Raw genomic sequence first — 23900 nt, 5'->3', positions numbered from 1 at the left:
TTTATCCTGTATGATGCTATGCAAACAGAAAAGATAAAGAACACACAAAAAGAAATGAATTAGTTTACATAATAAAGAAATTTAATAATAACATTTACCTAAATATTTTTATTTAAACATGCTTTTTCATAATTTAAATAATTTAAATATACATGTAATTTAATCAGAAAAAAAATTAACAGGAAAATTAGAATTCATTTCTCCTGTGTGTACACCTATTTTGGACAAAATTTCGGCATGACTTCGGATCGGAAGAGTTTCTAGGGTTTATTATATGCAGGGTTTCAGATCTAAGAATAAAGGTACCCGAATTGTCCTTGTTAATGCCCCCTTGGGTTGCTAACCCTCAATCCTAGTCCATCACAGACTAAAATGGATCGAGTTTAATTCGAGGGGATACATTTCTCTATGTCTGACACGGAGAATAAATTCTCACGAAGACATAGAGCATATAAACCCCCGAAAGTTACTTGCTAGGTCTGACACGGAGAATAAATTCTCACGAAGACGTCGCTTTCACTCCCACTTAAAAGGGACAAACTCAATTATAGAGCTTATGTTATGCAATGCAAGTATTGTGTGTGAGGAGAAATGTTCAAACCTTTGACAGAAAAATAAATAATGAAATAAAATACTTGTAAATAAAATGAAATATAATAATATATAAATACTATAAAAAAATATGTATATATAAAAAAAAGAATTATAAATTAAATATATGAAATTTTAATTTATAATTAATAGAGACAATTTATAATTGATTTTTAAAAGTTTGACCAGGTCCCCAGTGGAGTCGCCAAGCTGTCGTAACCGGTTTTCGTCCAGGTACGAAATATTTATTTGGCGGGAAAATTGATGTGAATAAATGGTTTTTTTGAAAATAATTTGAGAGTCGCCATCGGCCTTTAGGGTCAGGTAGGTCGAATACCTAAAATTTATTTTTTTTAAAGAGTTTTAAGAAAACATCAATTAAAAAATGAACTGATCTAAGTTTATAACCAAAAATTCGTTCTTTTTAATAATAAAAAGGGATTCGTGGTCGGTTACGTTTAGGGAAGGATTAGCACCCCTACAACGCCCAAATTGGTACTTTTTAATTATAAATTGTCTCTATTATTAAAAATTTAAAAATTCAAAATATATTTAATTTATAATCCTATTATTTCAAAATTATATAAAAAATATTTAAAAATATCGGAAAAGGACTTCTAGGTGCCTTAAGATAGCTCTTTTCTTTGATATTAATAAATATTAATTTGAATAAAATTAAATAATAATTTTTTATAATATTTAATTTTAAAATACCAGAATAGGACATCCAGTTGTATTAAGACTGCCCTTTTCTTCGATATTGAAAAATAAATGTTAAAAATAATTTATTAAAAATAAATAAATATTTATTTATTATATATATATATTTATGACTACATAATAATAATAAAATATTTAAATATATAAACAAGTAAAATTAAAATAATAAAAATACAATTAGAACTATATATTTAAAAGCAATAAAATAAATAAAAATATTTAAAATTATTGACTAAATTATAGTAAATTAAAATTAAAAAACCTAATTCAATATTAATCAAAATTATAGGGATTAAACATGCTATTTTCTTATTTATTAATTTAGTGACTAAAATAAAACTATATAAAATTCGGATATTAGAATAAAATAAATTAAAACATACTATTCAGATTAAAATATTAATTATTAAAATTATAGGACTAAATCTGTTATTTACCCTATATATATTATTTTAATATAAAGGACTAAAATAAATAAAATTGAAATTAAAGAACCGAATTAAAAGGATTATAAACTCGATTTAGTGACTAAAATGGAAAGTTTATAAACTAGGATGACTGCGGAAAGGATTTAACTATTAATAATTACACAAATAGCCCTCCCGAAACGACGTCGTTCGGGAAGGGCTATTTAAAGCCAGAACGGCTGGCCTTCGGGCCAGCACTCTCATTCTCCATTTTCATTCTCTCTCTAACTGAGAGAGAATGAAAAGCTCTCCCTTCTCTCTAGCTTCCCTCATCGGAGGGAAGCCGGTCACCGGACGGCAACCGTCTGTCGCCGTGACCCTCACCGCCGGCCACTGCATCCGGTGGCCGGAAAATTTTATTTTTACATCATTAGGTAGATCGGACCGTCCTAAGGACGGTTCCGGTGCTCTTTTCTCCTAAATAGCTCCCGATCGGAGCAAATCTAAAGAAATACCTTCGGTTTTCGAAGGTTTTGGTGAAGTTTGAAGAGGTTCGGTGGCTTCCTCGGTAAGCTTCTTTCCTTTCTTTTTGTTTCTGTTTTGGTTTACTGCGGATTGTGGGTTATTGTTCTTTGTTTTTGTTCTCTGTTTTTGCTGGTCTCTCTCTGTTCCTCCCTCTCCTTTTTTTTCGCAGATGGGGTGATGGCTTTATAGCCATCACCGGTGTGGCCATCGGACCGGGTAAAAGAATACCCTTCGGTGAGTCACCGGACTCCCAGTGGTGACTCACCCCATAGCCATAACGTGGACGGCTGGCGTTGGAGCTTCTGGAGCCTTCGGTTGGGGCGTGGCAGCGGCTGGAGCGACGTGGAGCGGCGGCAGCTGGTGTAGTCCCTAGGGTATCATAACCCTAGGGTTTCGTCTGGCGCCATCTGGACCGTTGGATCAATGCTAGATCCAATGGTAGAGAACCAAAGCGGCGGCAGCTGGATAGAAAACCCTAATTGGGTTTTAGGGTTTCTGATTTGGGCCAGTTGGGTCCTTTGTAATTGGGCCGGTCCAATCTGGGCCTGTTTGTAATTATTTTTTAATAATAATAATTATAATAATAATAATTATAATAATTATAATAATAATAAAATGAGTAAAAAAAAATTAGTATCTTCACTCCTATCATTTGATTGTTAGATTACACGTCAATATCATTAACTAGGATGAAATGTTAAACAACTCCCAACGACTTTCTGTCTTCGTTTCGATAAAATACTAAAACGAAATCTGAATATTTTTAAATGGGTTAATTGTGTTCCTCAAATTATAACTCATATTTTAAATTGGTCTTCCATTTTTAAAGCGCTATGATTAAGTCTTTAAAGTATTAATATCAGCTGATGGAATGGAGGCATCTTCTAACCGAGTTACCGTCCAGAAGATGGTACCACCAAATGGTGAATGGCGCTGGGACCTGCTGCGAGGTTTACTCGGGGAGGCCAATTGAGAGTCTTCACACACCTTAAATCTTATTTATTTCAGTGAATAATCAAACATATGTACAAAGCTTTAATTTATAACAACCCATAAACATGACAAAATAAAAAGAAGACAAAAACCATAAGATATGATAATAATTGCACTTGCAAATATGAAACTAGTAATAAGGTGATGGTGCTTCTGCAACTTTCTCAGCGTCCCCTAAAAGCTTGCAAACGGCCTTAAGCAAGAGAGGGACGATAGGTTGATCGGGAAAAAGAATGGGCCAACAGTTATCGCCCAGCAGAGTGATGGCTTTGCAGCATTCCTGTTGGAGTTCATCAAACTTCTTGAACGAAACAGCCTCCTCGATTGCCTCAACGCAGCCTTTTACACTCGTCAGCGACAACAGGCATCCCCCGAGATCTTGGGTTTTCTCTGTCGATCCCGATGGAACCACCGCTGACGACGCTGCGGCTATGCAGCAGGTGACGGCGGCTATCCAAAACATGAGGGTTTTTGATGTTGCTGCTTCCATGGAATATGGTCAAATGAGAATGATTATAGCTTTGGAAAAGGGATTGGTGGTGATTTAGCATTGTCTAAGTATGCATTTATAGCAGAAGTTTTGCAATGAGTATTTGTTTTAATGGGAAAATTGGATGTATAATTGGTAAAATCAGATGTCACAGTGTACGTAAAAAGAAAATTATCTCACGTAAAGGAAAATATAGATATATTGGTATTTGATTTTTGTTTTGTTTTATTAAAAGTGTCCTGTGAGGGGGCAGCTACAGCTGTCTTATTATTATTAATATTATTGTTTAAGGAAATAAAGGATTTTATTATTTTCTAAATTGAAGCAATCGAAACTTGGGTTTTGGTAAGGAAATAGAAATGTATGACATGAACTTATCAATAGGCATTAGTGCTACAAAAGAATAATTATGAGTTCGAACAGTTAAATTAGTAGAATGTATATATATTATCAATTAGTTAAAAATGTTTTGAACGTATAATACGAGTGTTTATCAAATCAAATAGGATATGGGAAAAAATTAGAAAAAAAAGTAACTGCAAATATGTGTATATATACTCCTCCGTTTGACATCATATTTTACTTGGATGTGATTGTAAAAATGAATTGTGCAGACATACAAAACCACTATCTGCCAACAAATGCATTCCTCCGCGATTTTTATCGCAGATTCACAATATATATGCATATATGGACCAGCATAGATAAAAAAAAACTAAATACCATATATTTTCATCATTTTGTCAGGTATTTCAGCTGTTCTTCATTCACACACGTTGCAAAAAGAGCCAACGTTCTTTTTATCAACAAAGGGCAGTCCACCTTGAATCGATGCTATATTCTCTCCTAATCTACGCAACAAAACATACAGGGACCAGTTCTGGAAAAATGTCTAAACAAATTGTAAAAGCTAAACAATCTATTAACATGTCGATATTCATCATGAGGGCATTCCATGGAATTACAATTGTGCCGAATGCGAGCAGAGAACACCAGGCTTTAGAAATCCTTCATTTTTTCTCATCTCATGCTGGAAGATTTACTACAGAATAAATGCGCGAACGATGCATGTGATCACAAGAAATGCGGATGATCGGCCACGCATAAGAGATGGGGAAAGAAGAGGTTCAAGCTTGCGGCGAGAAGGAAGTTCTCAGCCATAAGGACCGACCTAATATGGCACTTCCATGAACAGAGAGGTAGGTAGCATTCAACCTGGAAGTAACAATCAGAGTTGAATTAGTTTTCCAAGAAAAAATTAACCCAGATTTTTATCATAGAGCAGGAAATGAACTTTTCCTTATCAACATTAGGCGTAGCCAATGGATCATATGACTCATCGCTTTGTTCGATACCTGGAACGGCACTTGTCATAGCTGCCATTTCTTGAGAACCTTCAACCTGCAAATCAAATCATTAATCTAGCAGTAAATTGTAAGCACACTTAGGTTTCATTCAAATTACTGGAACAGATTTTACACTGTGAACCTATATCATTGTTCATTCTTTAATGTAATTACCAACATGTTCAAATTTAGAAAACAATGACAGCAACTGTACACAGAAAAATATTTATACAAACACAACATTTTATGAGACAACATTAATGGAAAATTCTTATATACAATGCTAAGCTAATATTCAAAACCTCTTGCCTGTTGAGGATATTGTGCATATCCGACATATGCACCATATGCATACAAAGAGGGATCCTGGGTAGCTCCATAACCATAAGCATCATAACCTTGTCCATAACCATAGTAGGTGCTCCACTGATTCGGATCAACTTGTGTACCCCAGGCACCAGGTAGGTCCTAAATTAAGTAATGCCAAATATTATCAATCAAAGCAAGCAAAACAAACTTAAATAGTTGCCTCAAAAAGAATATTGACCATAGACACCAGACTCATCTAAACCTAAACTGAAATAGTGGTTTAAATAATATATAAGACAATAAAAGAGCTATTATTACTATATAAATTCATTCACTGTCCATTTTATCCTATTTTTACAAAAAATAACAGCTTTTCTCTTTTTAGATTTTTCCATTAAGGATGAAAGGATGTTTCTTGAATGTGAGTGTGGGTGATAGGAAGCTCATGTCATTTGTGTTGATATATTTGTAAGGGTAGGAGATGGCATGGGAAGTTGCTCAATGAAGATCATCGAGATTAATCTTATTTTTGCAAGCTAATACCTTGAGGGGATTTCTCGATGTCAGTCTAATAATAGCATTTGGCTTATTGGAGTTTGCTAAGGAGGTTAATTGCTGCTCATGTTTTGTGATTCAAGGAGCGTGCTCGATTATGATTTTTGGTGCAATTCTGTGTTTTGTTCTCTTATTGTGCTTGGTTTTTCTATAATTGAACTTGGGGTGCTTTTATGGAGTGAATTTGCTTTAGAATTTCGTTGCTTTCAGGTGTTTCTAGGCTGCTTATCTTTAGGTGCAAACTTGCATTTTCTTTTAATTTAGGTGTTCTATAATTTCATTAAAAGGATTTGAATCTTGTGTGCTTGTTGTAATGTTTCTACTAACCGTGGCTGAGCTAAAAAAATTAAATCAAATTGTGAATTTGTTACCAAAGAAATATCACCTGCTTTGTTGTTGGGCTCCTACCCCAGGAAATGCAAACAACTTGTTGACCAATCATTTGCCCCTGCATCCTATGTATGGCTTCTTCAGCAGATGCCCTACGGATGACAGATAGTAAAAGTCAAAAGCTATTAGGCATTATATTCGACGAAGGAAAGACAATTGAAAATTTTGACTAATATACAACACCAAGATAAAGGGCACTCTACCAATCCATTTTACTATTTATACAGCTAAATCTTTCATCTCCCTTCCGGGGTTTATATAACAGTTGTTTGTATAATGGGAAAGGAAACTGTAAAATGTCTATTCACAAGTTTCTTGTCAAAATGACAATTTTATTTATCATAAGTTGACATTTAAAAATAAAGAATATCCTTTGATCCTTTTCTTCAACTAAATCTTCTTAAGACCTTCCTCAACATCTATGTATCTTTAAGTTTTTCTATGAACTATAATTTTCAATGGAGAAAATCCAAGTCCTCCAAATCTATGTATCTTGAAGTTTTTCTATGAATATTTCAGAAAGAGCTTGTATTTTCCTAATGTTGAAAAGATTTTCCTTAAAGGTGAGATCTTGAAAACCACATTAATTTTTATTTACCTCTTTCAATTGATTTTTAATTTAAAAACGAATGCAATTTAAAAAACCTCTCGTTTCGAAAAATTTGAGATTTCGTTTACAATAGAAAAATATAGTTCGAAGAGTCGCCACCGATCTTTGATTAGGGTGTGATTGGGCACCCAAAAACATTTTTGTTATTTTAAATAAAATTTAATTTTAATTAAAACAACAAGTTAAAGTCTGCGTTACCAAAATCGAGTTCGGGAGACCGTTACGAGTGAGGAAGGATTAGCACCCCCACAACGCCGTAAATCGGTACCTAGTCGATTAATTAACGTCTTTGCAATGAACTTTATAAATTCGAACTTAATTTAGCTTTTGATCCCATAAAAAAGATATACAAATTTAAATAAATGAACATTTCCTTTTCTTTCGTTCCCAAATTTTAGGTGACGAATCGATTTTTTTAGGTTTCACTTTCGGGATACACTTTTAATTTAAAATGGTCAAAACGGCCCTCTAATCAGTTAAGACAAGCCACTAAAGACAATTTTAGATTAAAAGGGTATTACCCTTAGTCCAATTATGTATTTATAAGTCGAGTTATGCATATAAGGGTATCATACAAATTGTGCAAAAAGGATGTCATGCCAAAATCAATTAAACAAAATTAAAAATATCATACAACGTGACATACAAAAAATTATATACATATGTTTTAATTATAAATTATATACTATGCATATATCACCATGTAATGCAAAAATGTGACTTAAAAACATTCAATGAAAATATAACATCTCAAACTACAAATTTTGGACAATAATCATGCTTATTTAAATAAGGACTAAATCATATTAACCCGAACATTAGTACCTTAAATATAAACAAAATAATTGAAAAGGATTAAAATAACATAAACCATAAACATACGTGAGACTAAAAGGAAACATGGAAGAAAATTGCAAATCCAATGTCTAAAACTAACGAAAATTAAATGACAAAACATCCGGGACTGAAATTAAATATGTGTACAATATGATGACAAAACTAGAAACTAAAAACAAATAACACAAGGACCAAAACATAATATGCGTAAACTTAAGAGTTAAAAAAGGAAAATTCCAGAAATCAACTTGAGGACCAGACTGCGAGCTATTGAAACCTAAAGGGATCACTCGCTGAATTTTCTTAACTCTCGAAACGTCGCCGTTTTGATAACGCCCAAAGCTACGTCATTTTGAACTTAAGACAAAATACCTTGGTGTAATCATAATCTTATTTGCAAACCTTCTCAGCTCCCACAGAGGCATCATTCTCTCCTTCCTCTCAACCCTCTCATTCTCTCCTCAATAGCCTCCTTCTCAAACTCACTCTCATGGCAACGAAACTTTGATGACTCTCTCTCTAGGCTTCGAATCACCCCTAACCACTGCCCCGCCGTGCTACATACGCTAAACCCCGAGACCCTTACACTACGATCTCTCCACTGCTCGACCCCGAGGTAAACTACCTTACTTCCTTTCTTTATTTGCTTTATTTATTTTACATAAATCTGTATACAAGAAAATTTAAAAATTTAAATAGCAAAATCGAACCAATATACCTCTGAAAAATAAGTAATGCTTTGATGGCTTTGTTGTTGCTGGATTTGCCTCTGTTTTCCTCAGGTTCTGTCTTCGATTTTGTTATGTCTGATGCTTTGCTGCTGCTGTAAGGAATTTTCTGATATCTTTGCTTTTAAAATAAACACGAACACACGCACGCTTTAGAAATCGAAAAAGAGTGATGATGAATTCCTCAAAATATTCTGTTGCTTTCGAAGAAAATGGGGAAGACCCCTGTTACACTGCTTTATCTTTGAATACAAGGGGGAAAATATTGTTTACACTCACTGTTTTTATCTGCTGTTCTGTTGTGTAATACAAAAAAAACCCAATCCAGACAATCTTTCGTGCCTTTCTCTTAAAAAAATGGTCTCCCCCGGCTCCAATCTTCCCTCCCCGTTTTCTCAGTTCCTTAAAAACTGACCCCCACCTTCTTTACAGTTTCTTCCTGATAAATTAAGAAAACTGACCCGATAACTGCTTTTAGTTTTCTAGGGAGTATTCACGTGGGCTTGAGTTGGACCTTCAATTGCTTAGCTTCGGGTCTGCTCCGATCTAGCCCCGGATAAAAACGAGCATCTACAGCTGCCCCTCTTTGCTCATTGTCGTACAACAAAAATAGAGCAAATATCAAAAGATGGTCGAGTTTGTCCGGTCATAAAAACTTCAAAAGATTAAATCACTCTATTGTTACGTCGAGATAAGTGATACTTGAAAAATCTTTGAATGATGTGTCCGCTCCCTCTTGTTCAGGGATTAAGGAACTCGAACAATCTTCTAAAAATTCCCTATTGCTTCAGGGAGTAGAACTCGAATAATCTTCTATTTACGAGTTTGCTCCTTCTTGCTTCAGGGAGTAGAACTCGAACAATCTTCTGCTTACGGGATCGCTCCCTCTTGCTTCAGGGAGTAGAACTCAAACAATCTTCTGCCTACGAGTTCTCTCCCTCTTGCTTCAGGGAGTAGAACTCGAACAATCTTCTGCCTACGGGTTCGCTCCCTCTTGCTTCAAGGAGTAGAACTCGAACAATCTTCTGGTGTGATTTTGCTTCACTATTCTTCCATGAAGGCTCAACTTCGAAGGTTAAACCTGAAAATCAAACATTTCCACTTATTAATGTATGCTTGAAGATTTGAAAAACATTATACTCGAAAAATTTAGAATTTAAGAGAATCTTTGAGAATCCATTTCTCTTGCGGGAGCTTGTCTCGCAACAACTAGATATAAGAATCTTCTAGTACTCGACTGCCATCTGAACATATCTCTTCCTGGGACTTTGAATTGGTTAATGACTCCTCGTGCGCATTTCCTTTTAATCAATTGATCCTCTTCTTTGTACTTGAGAACCTTCACTTTCCTCCCACATCTAATGATCTGATGTTTGCTCTAACACTCTTCCGAGAAGGCTTAAAATGGCCCGAAAGACTTATCATCTTGCTCGAAAGACTTACAAATGACCCGAATGATTTAATCATCATGCTCGAAAGACTTGCTGATGGATTTGCTTCACTACTCTTCGGTGAAGGCTTACAAATTACCCAAAGGATTTAATCATCATGCTCGAAAGACTTACTGATGGCCCGAAGGACTTCATCATCATGCTCGAAAGACTTACTGATGGCCCGAAGGACTTCATCATCATGCTCGAAAGACTTACTGATGGCACTTACTGATGGGTTTGCTTCACTAATCTTCCGTGAAGGCTTATAAATTACCCTAAGGATTTAATCATCATGCTCGAAAGACTTACTGATGGCCCTAAGAATTTAAGCATCATGCTCGAAAGACTTATTGATGGCCCGAAGGACTTACTAAGTGCGAAATTTTGGGGAAAAATCCTTTTTAGTTTTCAAATGTTTCATTTTCTTAAAACATCACTTTCTTATTTTTCAAACTCATGTGAAAACATCCTACCCGAAGGTCTTATGGATGGCCCGAAGGACTTATCATCTTGCTTTAAAGGCTTATAGATGACCCGAAGGATTTCATCATCATGCTCGAAAGACTTACTGATGGTCCAAAGGACTTAAATTGTTTACTGGGTAAGAAACCTTACTTATTTTTCAAAATCTCAAATTTCATATTTTAATGAGAAATCCTTCTCATTTCACTTCATAAAATGACTTAAAGGTCGGGCCTCGTTCCTCGCTTCAAAGTAATGCTTCCTCTACAGATTGACCCCTGCTTTCCTCAGGTTCTGCTTCTCTAAACATGATTCCCTGTATTTGATGTTTAACTTCTACCATTCAATTATTGGGATTTTAACATCCTGCATCTTCTCTTTTCACTGGAAGATCTGTCAAAACCATGTGTTTATGCATGAAACACGAATGCAATGAAATGTATCAGTGTAATGCATTTTCTTTTATGCAAATGATTTTCTCATGAATGCATAAATATCGATTCAATCTTCATTTGAATTCAAAGTGGCGAACTTAGCCTTCTTCTACTTGATCATTCATCTCCGGGGTTTGCTTTAAATATCCGTATAACAACTCACAATTTCCAACTTGCATTTTTGAAGAGCCTTCTGATCTTCTTCTATCTTCTTGTTGTCTTCGTTTTCTATCTTCATTTCAGAGAAATCACTTTCTCTCTCAACTTCTTGCTATGATCAGAAATACCACTGTGTTGCCCCATTTCCGACCTTGGCTCAATTACGCTTTCTGAGTTGTTCTTTCAGGACTCTGCCATTGATTGATGCTCGGTTGATTTACTTTACAAGGTAAGCTCTGCTCAAATTCATGGTCTTCCCCTAACACTTCAAGTTGTGAGACTCATTCTCAATATCTTCTTGGTCTGAATCATGTCATCCCAACATGATTTGGGTTTCTGGTCATGCCCCAAAGTGGATACTCATGGATTTCTTCGTGCCCAACATATCCTAACTTGAATGTTCTCATTCTGGTGTCACTACATAGTAGTGTTTTCAAGTAGTTTGAAGGCGCCTCTTCACATTGTCACAAACACTTCAGAAGTGACCAATTTTTCTAACAAAATGTCTTGCATTTTATACAAGTTGTATTATGTGCCCTTTCTGAATAATGATATCATCTTCTTTTTAATGGGTTATTGACAACGTCACAAGGAAATGTCACAAGTTTTATTCTTCAGTCCTTCTAATCTCCCAGACCACTAGCTTTCAATACTGTGAAATGTTTCACTATTTTGGCATCATTTATTTTTTCTACAACAGAGGCAGAATGAATCTTTCCAGCTTCAAGGACCTTTTCACATTCGAGACTGTCCTGTTTTAAAATGTTTTTCCCCTTTCTCTTATTTTAGGGATAAAAAAATGAAAGAATTTTATAAACATTACCCCTCAGTTCAGGCTCACAATCGAATCAAATCATAAACATGAGTTCACAGAATATCAAAAGAATCAATACCTTCTTTAATGTTTTCAAAGTTATAGCTCTTTGACAAGTGTCAAAATTGATGGGTTGGCTTCAGGTTGGCTTCTTATTTTATATTGTTTCGTCCACAAAAATTTCATTTCCCTCTCGATCATCGTGAATATTTTAATATGTACCTCTTTCTTGGCTTAGTATTTTAATCGGATGTAGACAAAATGACACAACCAGCATAATCCATTACTAGACTTTCTAGAACACTTCTGTTTCAGTTCTCTGAAATCTTCCATTTGTTCAAGCCTCGTAGACTTCTCTAACAAAGGTAGTGCAGAAATATCGGTCTAAAAATGAAATTCCTGAGTGCTAGTGTGATATTGACTATAACAGGTGTTCCTTAACTCCCTTAGTCCATTTTTACCGAATCTCCTTATTCATAAAATTGATTTAATTTGCCATTGTTTGGCTAGCTGAAATCAGCTTTATTGTAATTTGCCTTTATCGGGCTAGCTGAAGGGTTCATCTTATCACGAAGTCTTTGAATTGACAATCATAGTGGAGCATACACCGAATTGCCAAGTACCCGATCAAGGTCATGGTTTGAATATAATATATTCATAAAGCCAGGGCTTTCGAGTTTCTTCTATAACCAATTGCTTTAGCGGAATAGCTCAGCTTTATTGTATACATATAATATAATCACTTTTATCAAGCTAGCTTAATTCTATCCATAAAGCCCGGGGGTTTAACCAATTGCTCTAGAGGGACAGCTCAAGCTTTATTGTATACATATAATATTATAATCTGGGTATACGGATCCAATTTCTTAAGCTTGTCAAGAAGAACCTGTCATAGTCTAGGTGTTGTTGAAAGTCAGAAAATCTCATTGTTAGAGTTCAATTTCCAAGCAACTGACCTAAACTAGATTCACCTACTCGACTATTCCATCTGTAAAGATCATAATCATCATTGAACGTCATCAACAGAAGTGAAATCTAGTTAGTTTTGTAACATCATAAACAAAAGATGCCTCATGTTGTCCGTTCCTATGCATACCTGAATACCAAGCCTCTTGTTCATTCCCTTATAATAGGAGAAGACTATATCGGTCCTTGCAAGAAAAAAGTATAGTGTTCGATTGTATCTTCCGAGGATAAGGTCAAGGTCCTTGTTTTATCAGGTTTCAACCTTGTCACCTTGTCAAAGAATAATAACTCTGACCATTTACAGAGTTTTTAATTCAGTTGATATTCAAAGAATTTCAAGTTGCAAATCGATTCAATGCTCACCATCCTCAAAGTAACATGAATTTATTTAAACATCATTATAAAAAACTGAGAAATGATGAAAAACAAGTTCAAACATGATGTTGCAAATGGAATAAAGCTTCATGATAGAATGAAATGATCTCTTCCTACCTAGGATGACCCATTACTCATCTAACGTAACAACACCTGACCCAAACGGATGCTACATTATGTGCTCTGATGCCCCACTCGAGCTCGTCATCCACCGTTTCACCAATTCTTGTGTCAATGTCCCATTTTCCACAAGCATCTCTATCTCCTTTAACAGCGGCCTACAATTCCCTGTAGAATGCCCTAATGCCCCCAAGTGGAAATCACATACACTATCTTGATCATAGCTGTGAGCAGAAGGGTCTGGTTACACTTTCACTGGCCTCGGTGTGAGGTATTAACCTTCAATCAAATGAGGATACAGATCTAAAATAGGAGTTTGGAACACTTTCAAAGCATTTTTCGATCTTGGGACTTTTTTTAGACGTCTCGAGTAACATGCTGCCCCTTTTCGTTTACGGTTGTGGGAGCTATGGATGTGACATTCATTCACCTCATCATCTTTTTCCTTTTGATCAATTGAACGTTTGGAAGTGTCTTTCAAGTTTCCTTTGTTGATTGCATCCTCAATTAACTCCCCAACTATCATAAGATCCTTGAAGTTATTCGTCAACTTTCCCAACATTAACTCAAAGAAATGAGCTGGAAGAGATTCATGAAACATATATGATATTTCTTCTTCTAACAAATGAGGCTGAACTTGTGCTGCCACTCCTCTCCATCTTAGGGCATATTCTTTAAAACTCTCAGTAGCTTTCATTCTTATCCTTTGAAGGTCATGACGTTTTGGGGCTAAGCCTTTAACATATTGATATTGCCCCATAAAAGCATCAACTAAGTTAACCCATGTCTTGATCTGTTCTTTGTTCAAACGGTTATACCATACTACAGCTGGCCCAGCAAGACTATCATGGAAGTAATGAATCAACAGATTGTCATTATTTAGGTACCTTTCCATCTTTTTACAAAACATCTTCAGATGAATTAGGGGACAACTAGTGCCATCATATTTCTCAAAATTAGGCACCCTAAATTCATGTGGGATGACCAAATCAGGGACCAAACTGAGTTCTCTAGCTTCTAACTCCTTGTGAGGGGCATTAACAACCTTCATATCTTTAATGGCTTCATTCAACCACCTGAATTTGTCTTCAAATTGCTCAAAATTGACGAGGCTTATCCCTAGGTCTGAGTTAGACGCTCTAGGGCAAATTATCACTCTTGATGTACCAGTCTGATGAGATTGATTTCCTTTATCCTCTATTTTCTCTTTATCAGCAGCCTGTGGTACCAGTACCTGGATCATTTGATTCGATACGCATTGCAAAGAACCCGATGCTTGATCCCCCGTATCTTGTTGTGACCCGACTAACTACTCTTGCAACTAATCTTGTAATCCCTTATGAGATTGCTCCATTGTTTCCATTTGCTTATTCATGACGATGAGGAAGTAGTATTAATGGATGATCTTGTTATTACTGTCACATAACCTTCCATAAATTATTTATGTGTTTTTATAATTAATGCGTGTAAAATGCTTAAATAAATACATGTAACGCAAATGCAAATGCCAAATGCAAATACAAAAGGTGTCATTACAGAGTGACCATCTTAAAACAACTTTCATTGAACACAAAGGTCTCGGTACATCAAACAAACTTTACATATAATGGACAGCTTTCACTCCGAACTTTTCTATCTCCTTCAAAAGCCAATTTAATTTCCACTCATGCTCGGGGGTCGAGTTGTCAATCTGCTTCAATTCTCTTGTAAAGCCAGCTAAATCAACCCATTTCTGAGCCACATTGTTTGCTTGGGTCATATCTTCTTTCATGATGTTGTCTCTTTTCTCTATCTTGAGTGCTGATTCTCGGAGCTGTAGACACTGCTGTTGAATCTTCCTTGTAAGAAAGTCATTTTGGTTGTGAAGCTCTTGTATAAGATCACTACAATCATCCACAATCTTAATCAACTTCTTGTTCTTGGCTCTAACGGCTTCTAGCTCAGCATCAGTCTCCCACTTGTGGCGCTGATATGAGATTTCCATATTGGCAATGGATCTGTTCAACGTCTGAATTTCGGCCTGATATCTTCCCAAATTATCAACAGTTATATTGCGTCTTTTTTCTTCAATTTGTAAATCATGAGAAAACTTCTCGGCTCGACCTTCTTGCACTTTACAATTCCTTCTCCACTGTTCAGCGTCATTCTTCAGTTTAGCGACTCCTGTTATCCACTCATCTGGGACATTTCTTATACCAACAAATTTAAAAGCTTGATTGATCCTTTGAAAATCATCTCGTATGGCTTCCATCTCTCTGCTCAATTTATCATTTTCACTTCTTAAATGACGAATCTGAGCTCCGTACTTTGGCAAACAATCTTCTTCTTGGATGTCCTCACTAATACTCTTACCTTTGGTCACTTTTGGTTCGAACCCAACAAGATAATCTGTTACCAAACTAGGTTGTCTTTTCAATTCAAACTCCAATACTCCATGATCTAGTAGAAGTTAGACTCGACGTCTGAAGGTAGAACAATTCTCAATAGAATGTCCTTGAATCCCAGCATGATATTCACAACGAACGTTGACGTCATACCAACTTGGATATGGAGGCTGCAAAGGTTTCACATAATGCGGGGCCACTTCTTGGGCTTCTAACAGTTCATCATACAATTTCTTATATTATATTGGGATGGAATCACAACGAGAGCCACCTCTCAACTTGGGTTGAATTGGAGTTTCCAGTTTTATTTCCCTTGATGTTGGAAGTAAACTATCAAACACCAACGAGTTCTTACTGCATGTCTTCTTTTTATCCTTCTGAACTTCTATAGTTGCCACTATTTCCTTGGCATTTCCAAACAACTTGTTGATACAAACAATGATTGTGCGTGATTTCTCATACTAACTAGAATCAACAGGTTCTAAAGTAGTCCCTTGCGTATTTGACACCTGGAGATTGTTTTCATTGATTTCTTTCTTTTCTTTTGTAAAAGTCTCTCTTCCTTTGGACAAAACATCTATTATATCCATCATCTTGGACATTTTCTCTTTTATCTCTCTTATCTCCTTGTGCTCATATGATCTTTGTGTGCATAACTCTCCACTATTTTCGAAGCTTTCTCAGAATGCCATTTCTTGACTATGTTATAATCTGTTTGATCACGAAACCCCTTGTCTGTCATGAAACCTTTTACTATGATGATCACTCACAAATCAACACCTTTTGAATATGTCATGATCATGCAATGCGGACAAAGAGAAAAACAACATAAAAAACAGGTTAGTACAAATAAAATAACAAAAGGACAAAAAGCAACAATAGCAAAATAAATAAATTGAAGCTAATAAGAATGCAAATGCAAATGCAAATGCACAAGGTGTTAATTCCAAAAGTGACCACCATAGAACAACATTCATTTAGACAACAAGAATTCAGTACACCATGTAGTCAAAATATAAATGTGATTATTCATTCCTTCGTTTCCTTGAGCCGTACTCTTCATGGAATCTAACATTGCACCCAAAGTTGTCGCCGTATTTTATCACCTTTGATGACGCCAGATGTCCTTAAATTAAATCTTGAGGTCTCTATGTTTACTTTCAATACGAAGTGGTCTTCATATCTTTGTGAATGGTCTTCTTTTCCTTAGTATGATTGTATCTATCTCTTGAGTCAACATCTTGGCCTTTGCCCCATTAAAGGAAGTCTTCAATCAACTTGATTTCTTCATTCGGCGGATATCATTCTTCATGATCAGTCGAACATCTTTGGATCTCCCGGTTTTGACTACATGGTTGAGAATTTCTTGTCTCATTATGACCAACCTTCTTATTAGTCAATCACTTGCGAATTAACACCTTGTGATGACATGAAGATGCGAATGCAATAAAATCAAAATAAAATAGACATAGAACAAAAATGGGTTAGTGTACATAATATCAATAATAAGTATCATAATCATTAAATAAAACCTACCCTCACATATTGGCTACCCAATCATGCTTTAGTAGATCCTACCCAACATGATATCTACCCCTATACTTTGTTTGAACATTAAAACACTAACCACATGATATCTAATTCGCATGCTTGCTTGACAAATAAACCTAACCGCATGATTTCTAGTTCGCATGCATTTATTCGAAAAATGAAAATAAATGACTCGAAAAGCTTTTCCTTGTGTACCCTCCTCACGGGACTCTTAAGGTTCGGGTTAGGCTCGACCTAAATTCGGGCTCTATGTTCACTATATGCTGGGTTCGGTTCTAAAGTAATAGGTTCTCAAATTATCCTTGTCGGTGCCCCTTTGGGCTGCCGAACCCTCAATCTATACGGAGGTGATTACCATTACGATGACCATAAGGCGTGAGCTCCAGGAGGGATCCACTATGCCATGCGGAGGTGAAAATCACACGAGGGCATAGTCTCTCACTCCTACTTAAATAGGACGGAGCCGGGTTTTCGCTCATGTCATGAAAATGCAACTGTGCAGTGTGTGAGGAAAAGCGAAAAGAAAAAAAAACACACAATAAATACACTCAAAATTTCCTAAATTCACACAATTAATCTGAAACCATTAGCAAACAAATCAGTACAAATATTTATTAGTAAATTAAATTAAACATCAAAATGCAAATAAAAATTCATTTAAAACCAAACAAGGGATCATAAACCAAATTAGAACGAATTTATAACCTTCAATTGCAAATACACTTAATTAATCGACTATCGGCCTGACTCTCTAAAAAAAAGATTCACAGTAGAGTCGCTAGGCTGTTGAAACGATTTTCTTTAAAGGTGAGATCTTGAAAACCACATTAATTTTTATTTACCTCTTTCAATTGATTTTTAATTTAAAAACAAATACAATTTAAAAAACCTCTCGTTTCGAAAAATTTGGGATTTCGTTTACAATAGAAAAATATAGTTCGAAGAGTCACCACCAATCTTTGATTAGGGTGTGATTGGGCACCCAAAAACATTTTTGTTATTTTAAATAAAATTTAATTTTAATTAAAACAACAAGTTAAAGTCTGCATTACCAAAATTGAGTTCGAGAGTCGATTACGAGTGAAGAAGGATTAGCACCCCCACAACGCCGTAAATCGGTACCTAGTCGATTAATTAACGTCTTTGCAATGAACTTTATAAATTCGAACTTAATTTAGCTTTTGATCCCATAAAAAAATATACAAATTTTAAAAAAAACATTCAAAAGTACCCAAATAAATTAAATTAAAATTACCGAGTCGTTTTAGAAAGATAAATAATGTTTGATTATTTAAAAATATCGAGACCAGATCTTATATGAGTTGTAACAACATTTTCTCAAAAAATTTAAATAAATGAACATTTCCTTTTCTTTCGTTCCCAAATTTTAGGTGACGAATCGATTTTTTTAGGTTTCACTTTCGGGATACACTTTTAATTTAAAATGGTCAAAACGGCCCTCTAATCAGTTAAGACAAGCCACTAAAAGACAATTTTAGATTAAAAGGGTATTACCCTTAGTCCAATTATGTATTTATAAGTCGAGTTATGCATATAAGGGTATCATACAAATTGTGCAAAAAGGATGTCATGCCAAAATCAATTAAACAAAATTAAAAATATCATACAACATGGCATACAAAAAATTATATACATATGTTTTAATTATAAATTATATACTATGCATATATCATCATGTAATAATGCAAAAATGTGACTTAAAAACATTCAATGAAAATATAACATCTCAAACTACAAATTTCGGACAATAATCATGCTTATTTAAATAAGGACTAAATCATATTAACTCGAACATTAGTACCTTAAATATAAACAAAATAATTGAAAAGGATTAAAATAACATAAACCATAAACAAACGTGAGACTAAAAGGAAACATGGAAGAAAATTGCAAATCCAATGTCTAAAACTAACGAAAATTAAATGACAAAACATCCGGGACTGAAATTAAATATGTGTAAAATATGATGACAAAACCAGACTAAAAACAATAACACAGACCAAAACATAATATGCGTAAACTTAAGAGTTAAAAAAGGGAAATTCCAGAAATCAACTTGAGGACCAGACTGTGAGCTATTGAAACCTAAAGGGATCACTCGCTGAATTTTCTTAACTCTCGAAACGCCGCCGTTTTGATAACGCCCAAAGCTACGTCGTTTTGAACCTAAGACAAAACACCTTGGTGTAATCCTAATCTTATTTGCAAACCTTCTCAGCTCCCACAGAGGCACCGTTCTCTCCTTCCTCTCAACCCTCTCATTCTCTCCTCAATAGCCTCCTTCTCAAACTCACTCTCATGGCAACGAAACTTTGATGACTCTCTCTCTAGGCTTCGAATCACCCTTAACCACTGCCCCGTCGTGTTACATACGCTAAACCCCGAGACCCTTACACTCCGATCTCTCCACTGCTCGACCCCGAGGTAAACTACCTTGCTTCCTTTCTTTATTTGCTTTATTTATTTTACATAAATCTGTATACAAGAAAATTTAAAAAATTTAAATAGCAAAATCGAACCAATTTACCTCTGAAAAATAAGTAATGCTTTGATGGCTTTGTTGTTGCTGGATTTGCCTCTGTTTTCCTCAGGTTCTGTCTTCGATTTTGTTATGTTCGATGTTTTGCTGCTGATGTAAGGAATTTTCTGATATCTTTGCTTTTAAAATAAACATGCACACACGCACGCTTTAGAAATCGAAAAGTGTGATGATGAATTCCTCAAAATATTCTGTTGCTTTCGAAGAAAATGGGGAAGACCCCTGTTACACTGCTTGATCTTTGAATACAAGGGAGGAAATGATGTTTACACTCACTGTTTTTATCTGCTGTTCTGTCGTGTAATACAAAAAAAAAATCAATCCAGACAATCTTTCGTGCATTTCTCTTAAAAAAATGGTCTCCCCCAGCTCCAATCTTCCCTCCCCGTTTTCTCAGTTCCTTCAAAAACTGACCCCCACCTTTTTTACAGTTTCTTCCTGATAAATTAAGAAAACTGACCCGATAACTGCTTTTAGTTTTCTAGGGAGTATTCACGTGGGCTTGAGTTGGGCCTTCAATTGCTCAGTTTCGGGTCTACTCCGATCTAGCCCCGGATAAAAACGAGCATATACACCTAAAGCCATCAATATCAGCAAAGGCATCAAAGCTTGATGATGAAGTAGAGTTGACTGCAGGATTAACTAGAGAAATATTGGGAGTTGGTTGTTAGCAAAGTTTTTCTTAGGAGCCATTGCAACTTAGGGAAAACTGAAACTCGAAGAAATTTAAGTTAAAAAGGTAAGGTCATGATTCAATATAGATCATAAAATGATTACCTCCTATCCAGTCCCACCCCCCCCCAAAAAAAGAAAGAAAAGAAAAAAAAAAAGTGGAAAACAGTTCAAGAAAATTAATGTAATCATGGTTAGAGTTGGTTTTACCTGGTTGCAAACTGTACAAAACCACACCCTTTTGCTGCAGGAATCTTGGCATAGACAATCTCTCCTACTGTTGAAAAAAATTGCTTCAATTCCTCTTCTGTAACATTTGGATCCAAGTTGCCAACAAAAATCTTCAAAAAAGTATGATAGTTAGTCGAAATGATGAGAGATAATTTCTAAAATAACTCAAGTATACCTCACTTACTGTGGTATTAGCATTCTCATTATCAGGTGGAAGCACTTGCGCAGGAGTTGTGTAAGTTGGAACTGGATATACAGCTGGATAAAAACCAGGGTAAACGTATTTTAGAACTTCTACCCCTCATATGTCAGCATAAGTTTACATACATATACCCAATATCTAATATGGCTAAAGTATCAAAGATCAATGCACAGACAAATATTAGCAAAAGTACCCAATTCCTTAGCACATCCACCCCAAACAAGTATGCATATGGATGGAAAAACCCAAACTGTCTGCTGGATTCAAGAGGTGTAGGGTGGGGTAGATTTTTTTAAGACAGTAGGTATCAAGCGGTTGTGATAATTGCTTGGCCCGCTCCACCTCGCCCGCTATATGAAATTATCATTTTACCTTTATACATATATAACTATTAAAATGATAAAAATGTGAAAGTAATACAAAAACACTAAATTCTTTTATGTTTAGACAATTGTGAAAAAAATTGAAAAATTATGCTTATATATTTAATTTACTAAATTTTTTAAATTATTAGAATTAACTAGCAAAAATCAAATAGAGGTGGCTCAGGGATGGATGTATCCAACATCCGTGGAGGTGGTAGTGGTTTTAAGATTACACATTCATAGTAGAACATGATGGTGGTGGGGCAAAGCATGCCAACTATGGAGGGGTGATGAATTTGGAAACATCCACCCCCTGCTCCATTGCCATCCCTAAATGTACATGTTATGTTCACATCTCAACCAAACTGACAAAACAGTAAATAATTCAACAAATCTAAATTGCCATGAAAAAGGAAAGAATTGTAGTATGCCTTATTTTATCGATAAACAGATTGGTGATATATATTGGTATATGCATAAGTATGTATGTATACATGTATAGAGTTGGATACTAATATTCTCAAAATAGCGAAAAATGTATGGACAAAACAGAAGGATGCCATGGTTTTGGAAGCAAGTAAGAAAATAATAAATCTTGCAATGGTTTTCTTTCAGAAAAAAGTTAATCAAAGGAATGACCTTTTGCGACAGCATATTGCTGCTGAAAACCAGCAGTGCTCTTCTTTGGTGTTGCTGCACTAATACGCATAGCTCTAGTTGAGCAATAGACACCATTCATCTCAGTCATAGCACGATTTCTCTCCATCTCATCAGCAAATTTAACAAAGCCATAACTCTTTGAGTGTCCAGTACTTGGATCAATCACAACCTTGGCACTTCTAACAGATGGATAGTGAGCACGAAAGGTCTCTTGCAATAGATAATCTGTAACAACTGGTGCCAAATCCCCAACAAAAATAGAATGCTCAGGCCCAGGGTCAGTTCGTCTTTCACCAGTGCCAAAGGATGCCCAATTTAACCTAAACATTTGATCAGTTCCAGGCACCGGTGTACCATGGTAACTCTGAAGTATCCTTTCTGCTGCTTGATGAGAAACAAACTCCACAAACCCATATCCCTCAGGCTGGCCAGTGATCTTGTTGCGTATAATTTTTATTGAGACTAGCTGCAGAGAGTGAATATAATAGTTCATTTCAAACCCAGAATCTATTAGAAGGCCCACAATGATCAAGTTTAAAGAAGGAAACAAATAGAATATGAAAAAATTGTCATACGAAAACATCTGATGCTACTTGACCTTTAACTTCACCAAATTATTGCTCAAAAGGTTCCACAGAGTTCCAAGAGCTTTTGTAATAGCTTGCATTGACAATGGGTGTGTATAACAAGGGAGATTCGAGCTACATTCAACAATCTAGTAGAGCTCCTCTTAATCTTCCACTATCATCCGCCAAGCACTAGTTAGATTCTTAACATACATTTCTGTGTGCTCATTGAAAATACTCGAAGCAGAAAGCAAGTTGGGATGATTAATGTGTTGGTTATTACAAACCTCTCTATTGTCCCCTAGCATTTTCAGTAGCAACCAAATTGCTTTCACACCCTAAAATCCCTATTCAGTTCTTGTCACATCTCTTTTCAAATGTATGTTCTCGTTCCTTCTTTGTGGATTCGGGGGATTCTTATACATGATCCTCTAGTGCCATTACAATTAAAATATTTTCAAGTTAGAATTTTGAAGCATAAATGGCAACTCTTAGCTTCTTGATTTCACAACTAAATTACAATAATTTGATAGAATTGTTATCGAACACGATTATTAATAGGAAATTACACCGATTTATTGATAGGAAATTACATCGATTTATAGTATTCCTTTAAAACAAAGAATCTTAAGAACATGACAAAAACTAATACTTCATCAACCTCACTGTCAACGTATAGTATAAGATTCAAAATAGTAAAAAAATGATTAATTCAAATACCAGAAAGAACAAAACGCAGAATGATTTAGAGATAAAGAAAGATGTTGGGAACCTCGCCGGTGTGTGCAAAGCAAGAGTTGAGGTAAGACTCGTCGACCCAAGACTGAACATCTCCTATCCAAAGCGTACGGACTTCCTCTAGTGATGTTGGATGGTGGTGCTGTTGTGGTGCTGTTATCGTCGCCATAATTCACCAAAAGTTATGGGCGGCTACTACCAGTCCCCATCGACAAAATCAATCTTAATGGGTTTTCTTATCATTTTACTAAATCCATGGATTCTCTGACACCGACTTTGATATTCAGTCCATACTCGACTAAAACCTAAGATTATTTGGGTAAACCATGTATTTAGTCATCTATATATTTTCTAGTTCCGTTTTAATCACTTAACTATTTTTTTTTTCAAAACTATACATAACGTTGTGTTTAGTCACCCGCCATTAAAAACTAAACATAACTGCTGGTTTGGTTTTTTTTCAATGATAAGGTGGTATTATTCTTCTGAACTCATATATTGTTTGCGCCACCTTTTCTCTGAATCCGTCAGGAACTGATCCAACTTCACTGACAAACTCTCTCAATGGTCTGCTTCCCATGCATATTCTTCTTAGGGACTTAAGCCGGTCTTTAACGACCACCACGATAGGTTTAATGGCTCCTGCATTTCGCCTATAGGAGTTTTCGCTCCTGCATTCGCCTATAGGAGTTTTCGGTCACTGTTCT

The 23900-nt window shown here is 35.5% G+C and overlaps 2 protein-coding genes across 3 annotated transcripts; both read right to left on the bottom strand.

The window, feature by feature from the left end:
- Positions 1–3277: 3277 nt before the first annotated feature.
- Positions 3278–3757, bottom strand: LOC120150408. The gene has a single exon (XM_039163091.1). It carries the CDS (start codon positions 3724–3726, stop codon positions 3367–3369), a length of 360 nt encoding a protein of 119 aa, XP_039019022.1. The 5' UTR covers positions 3727–3757; the 3' UTR covers positions 3278–3366.
- A 673-nt stretch (positions 3758–4430) lies between these two features.
- On the bottom strand, positions 4431–23411 carry LOC120150217 (polyadenylate-binding protein RBP47B'-like). Of its 2 annotated transcripts, none has more exons than XM_039162907.1 (9): positions 23228–23411; positions 21869–22355; positions 20847–20920; positions 20642–20772; positions 6322–6418; positions 5382–5540; positions 5027–5127; positions 4839–4941; positions 4431–4606 (listed from the first exon to the last, which is right to left on the bottom strand). In XM_039162907.1, exons 1-8 carry the CDS (start codon positions 23360–23362, stop codon positions 4854–4856), a joined length of 1272 nt encoding a protein of 423 aa, XP_039018838.1. In that variant the 5' UTR covers positions 23363–23411; the 3' UTR covers positions 4431–4606; positions 4839–4853. The 2 variants fall into 2 exon arrangements, with proteins under 2 accessions (XP_039018838.1, XP_039018839.1); XM_039162908.1 differs by having other exon boundaries at positions 4431–4577.
- Positions 23412–23900: the final 489 nt, after the last annotated feature.

The sequence above is a fragment of the Hibiscus syriacus genome, unplaced genomic scaffold, assembly GCF_006381635.1.
Source record: "Hibiscus syriacus cultivar Baekdansim isolate YM2019G1 unplaced genomic scaffold, ASM638163v2 tig00111022_pilon, whole genome shotgun sequence".
Lineage (NCBI taxonomy): Eukaryota > Viridiplantae > Streptophyta > Magnoliopsida > Malvales > Malvaceae > Hibiscus > Hibiscus syriacus.
The sequence above is the reverse complement of the archived record's forward strand: the minus strand, read 5'-3'. Positions and strand labels throughout refer to the sequence as shown.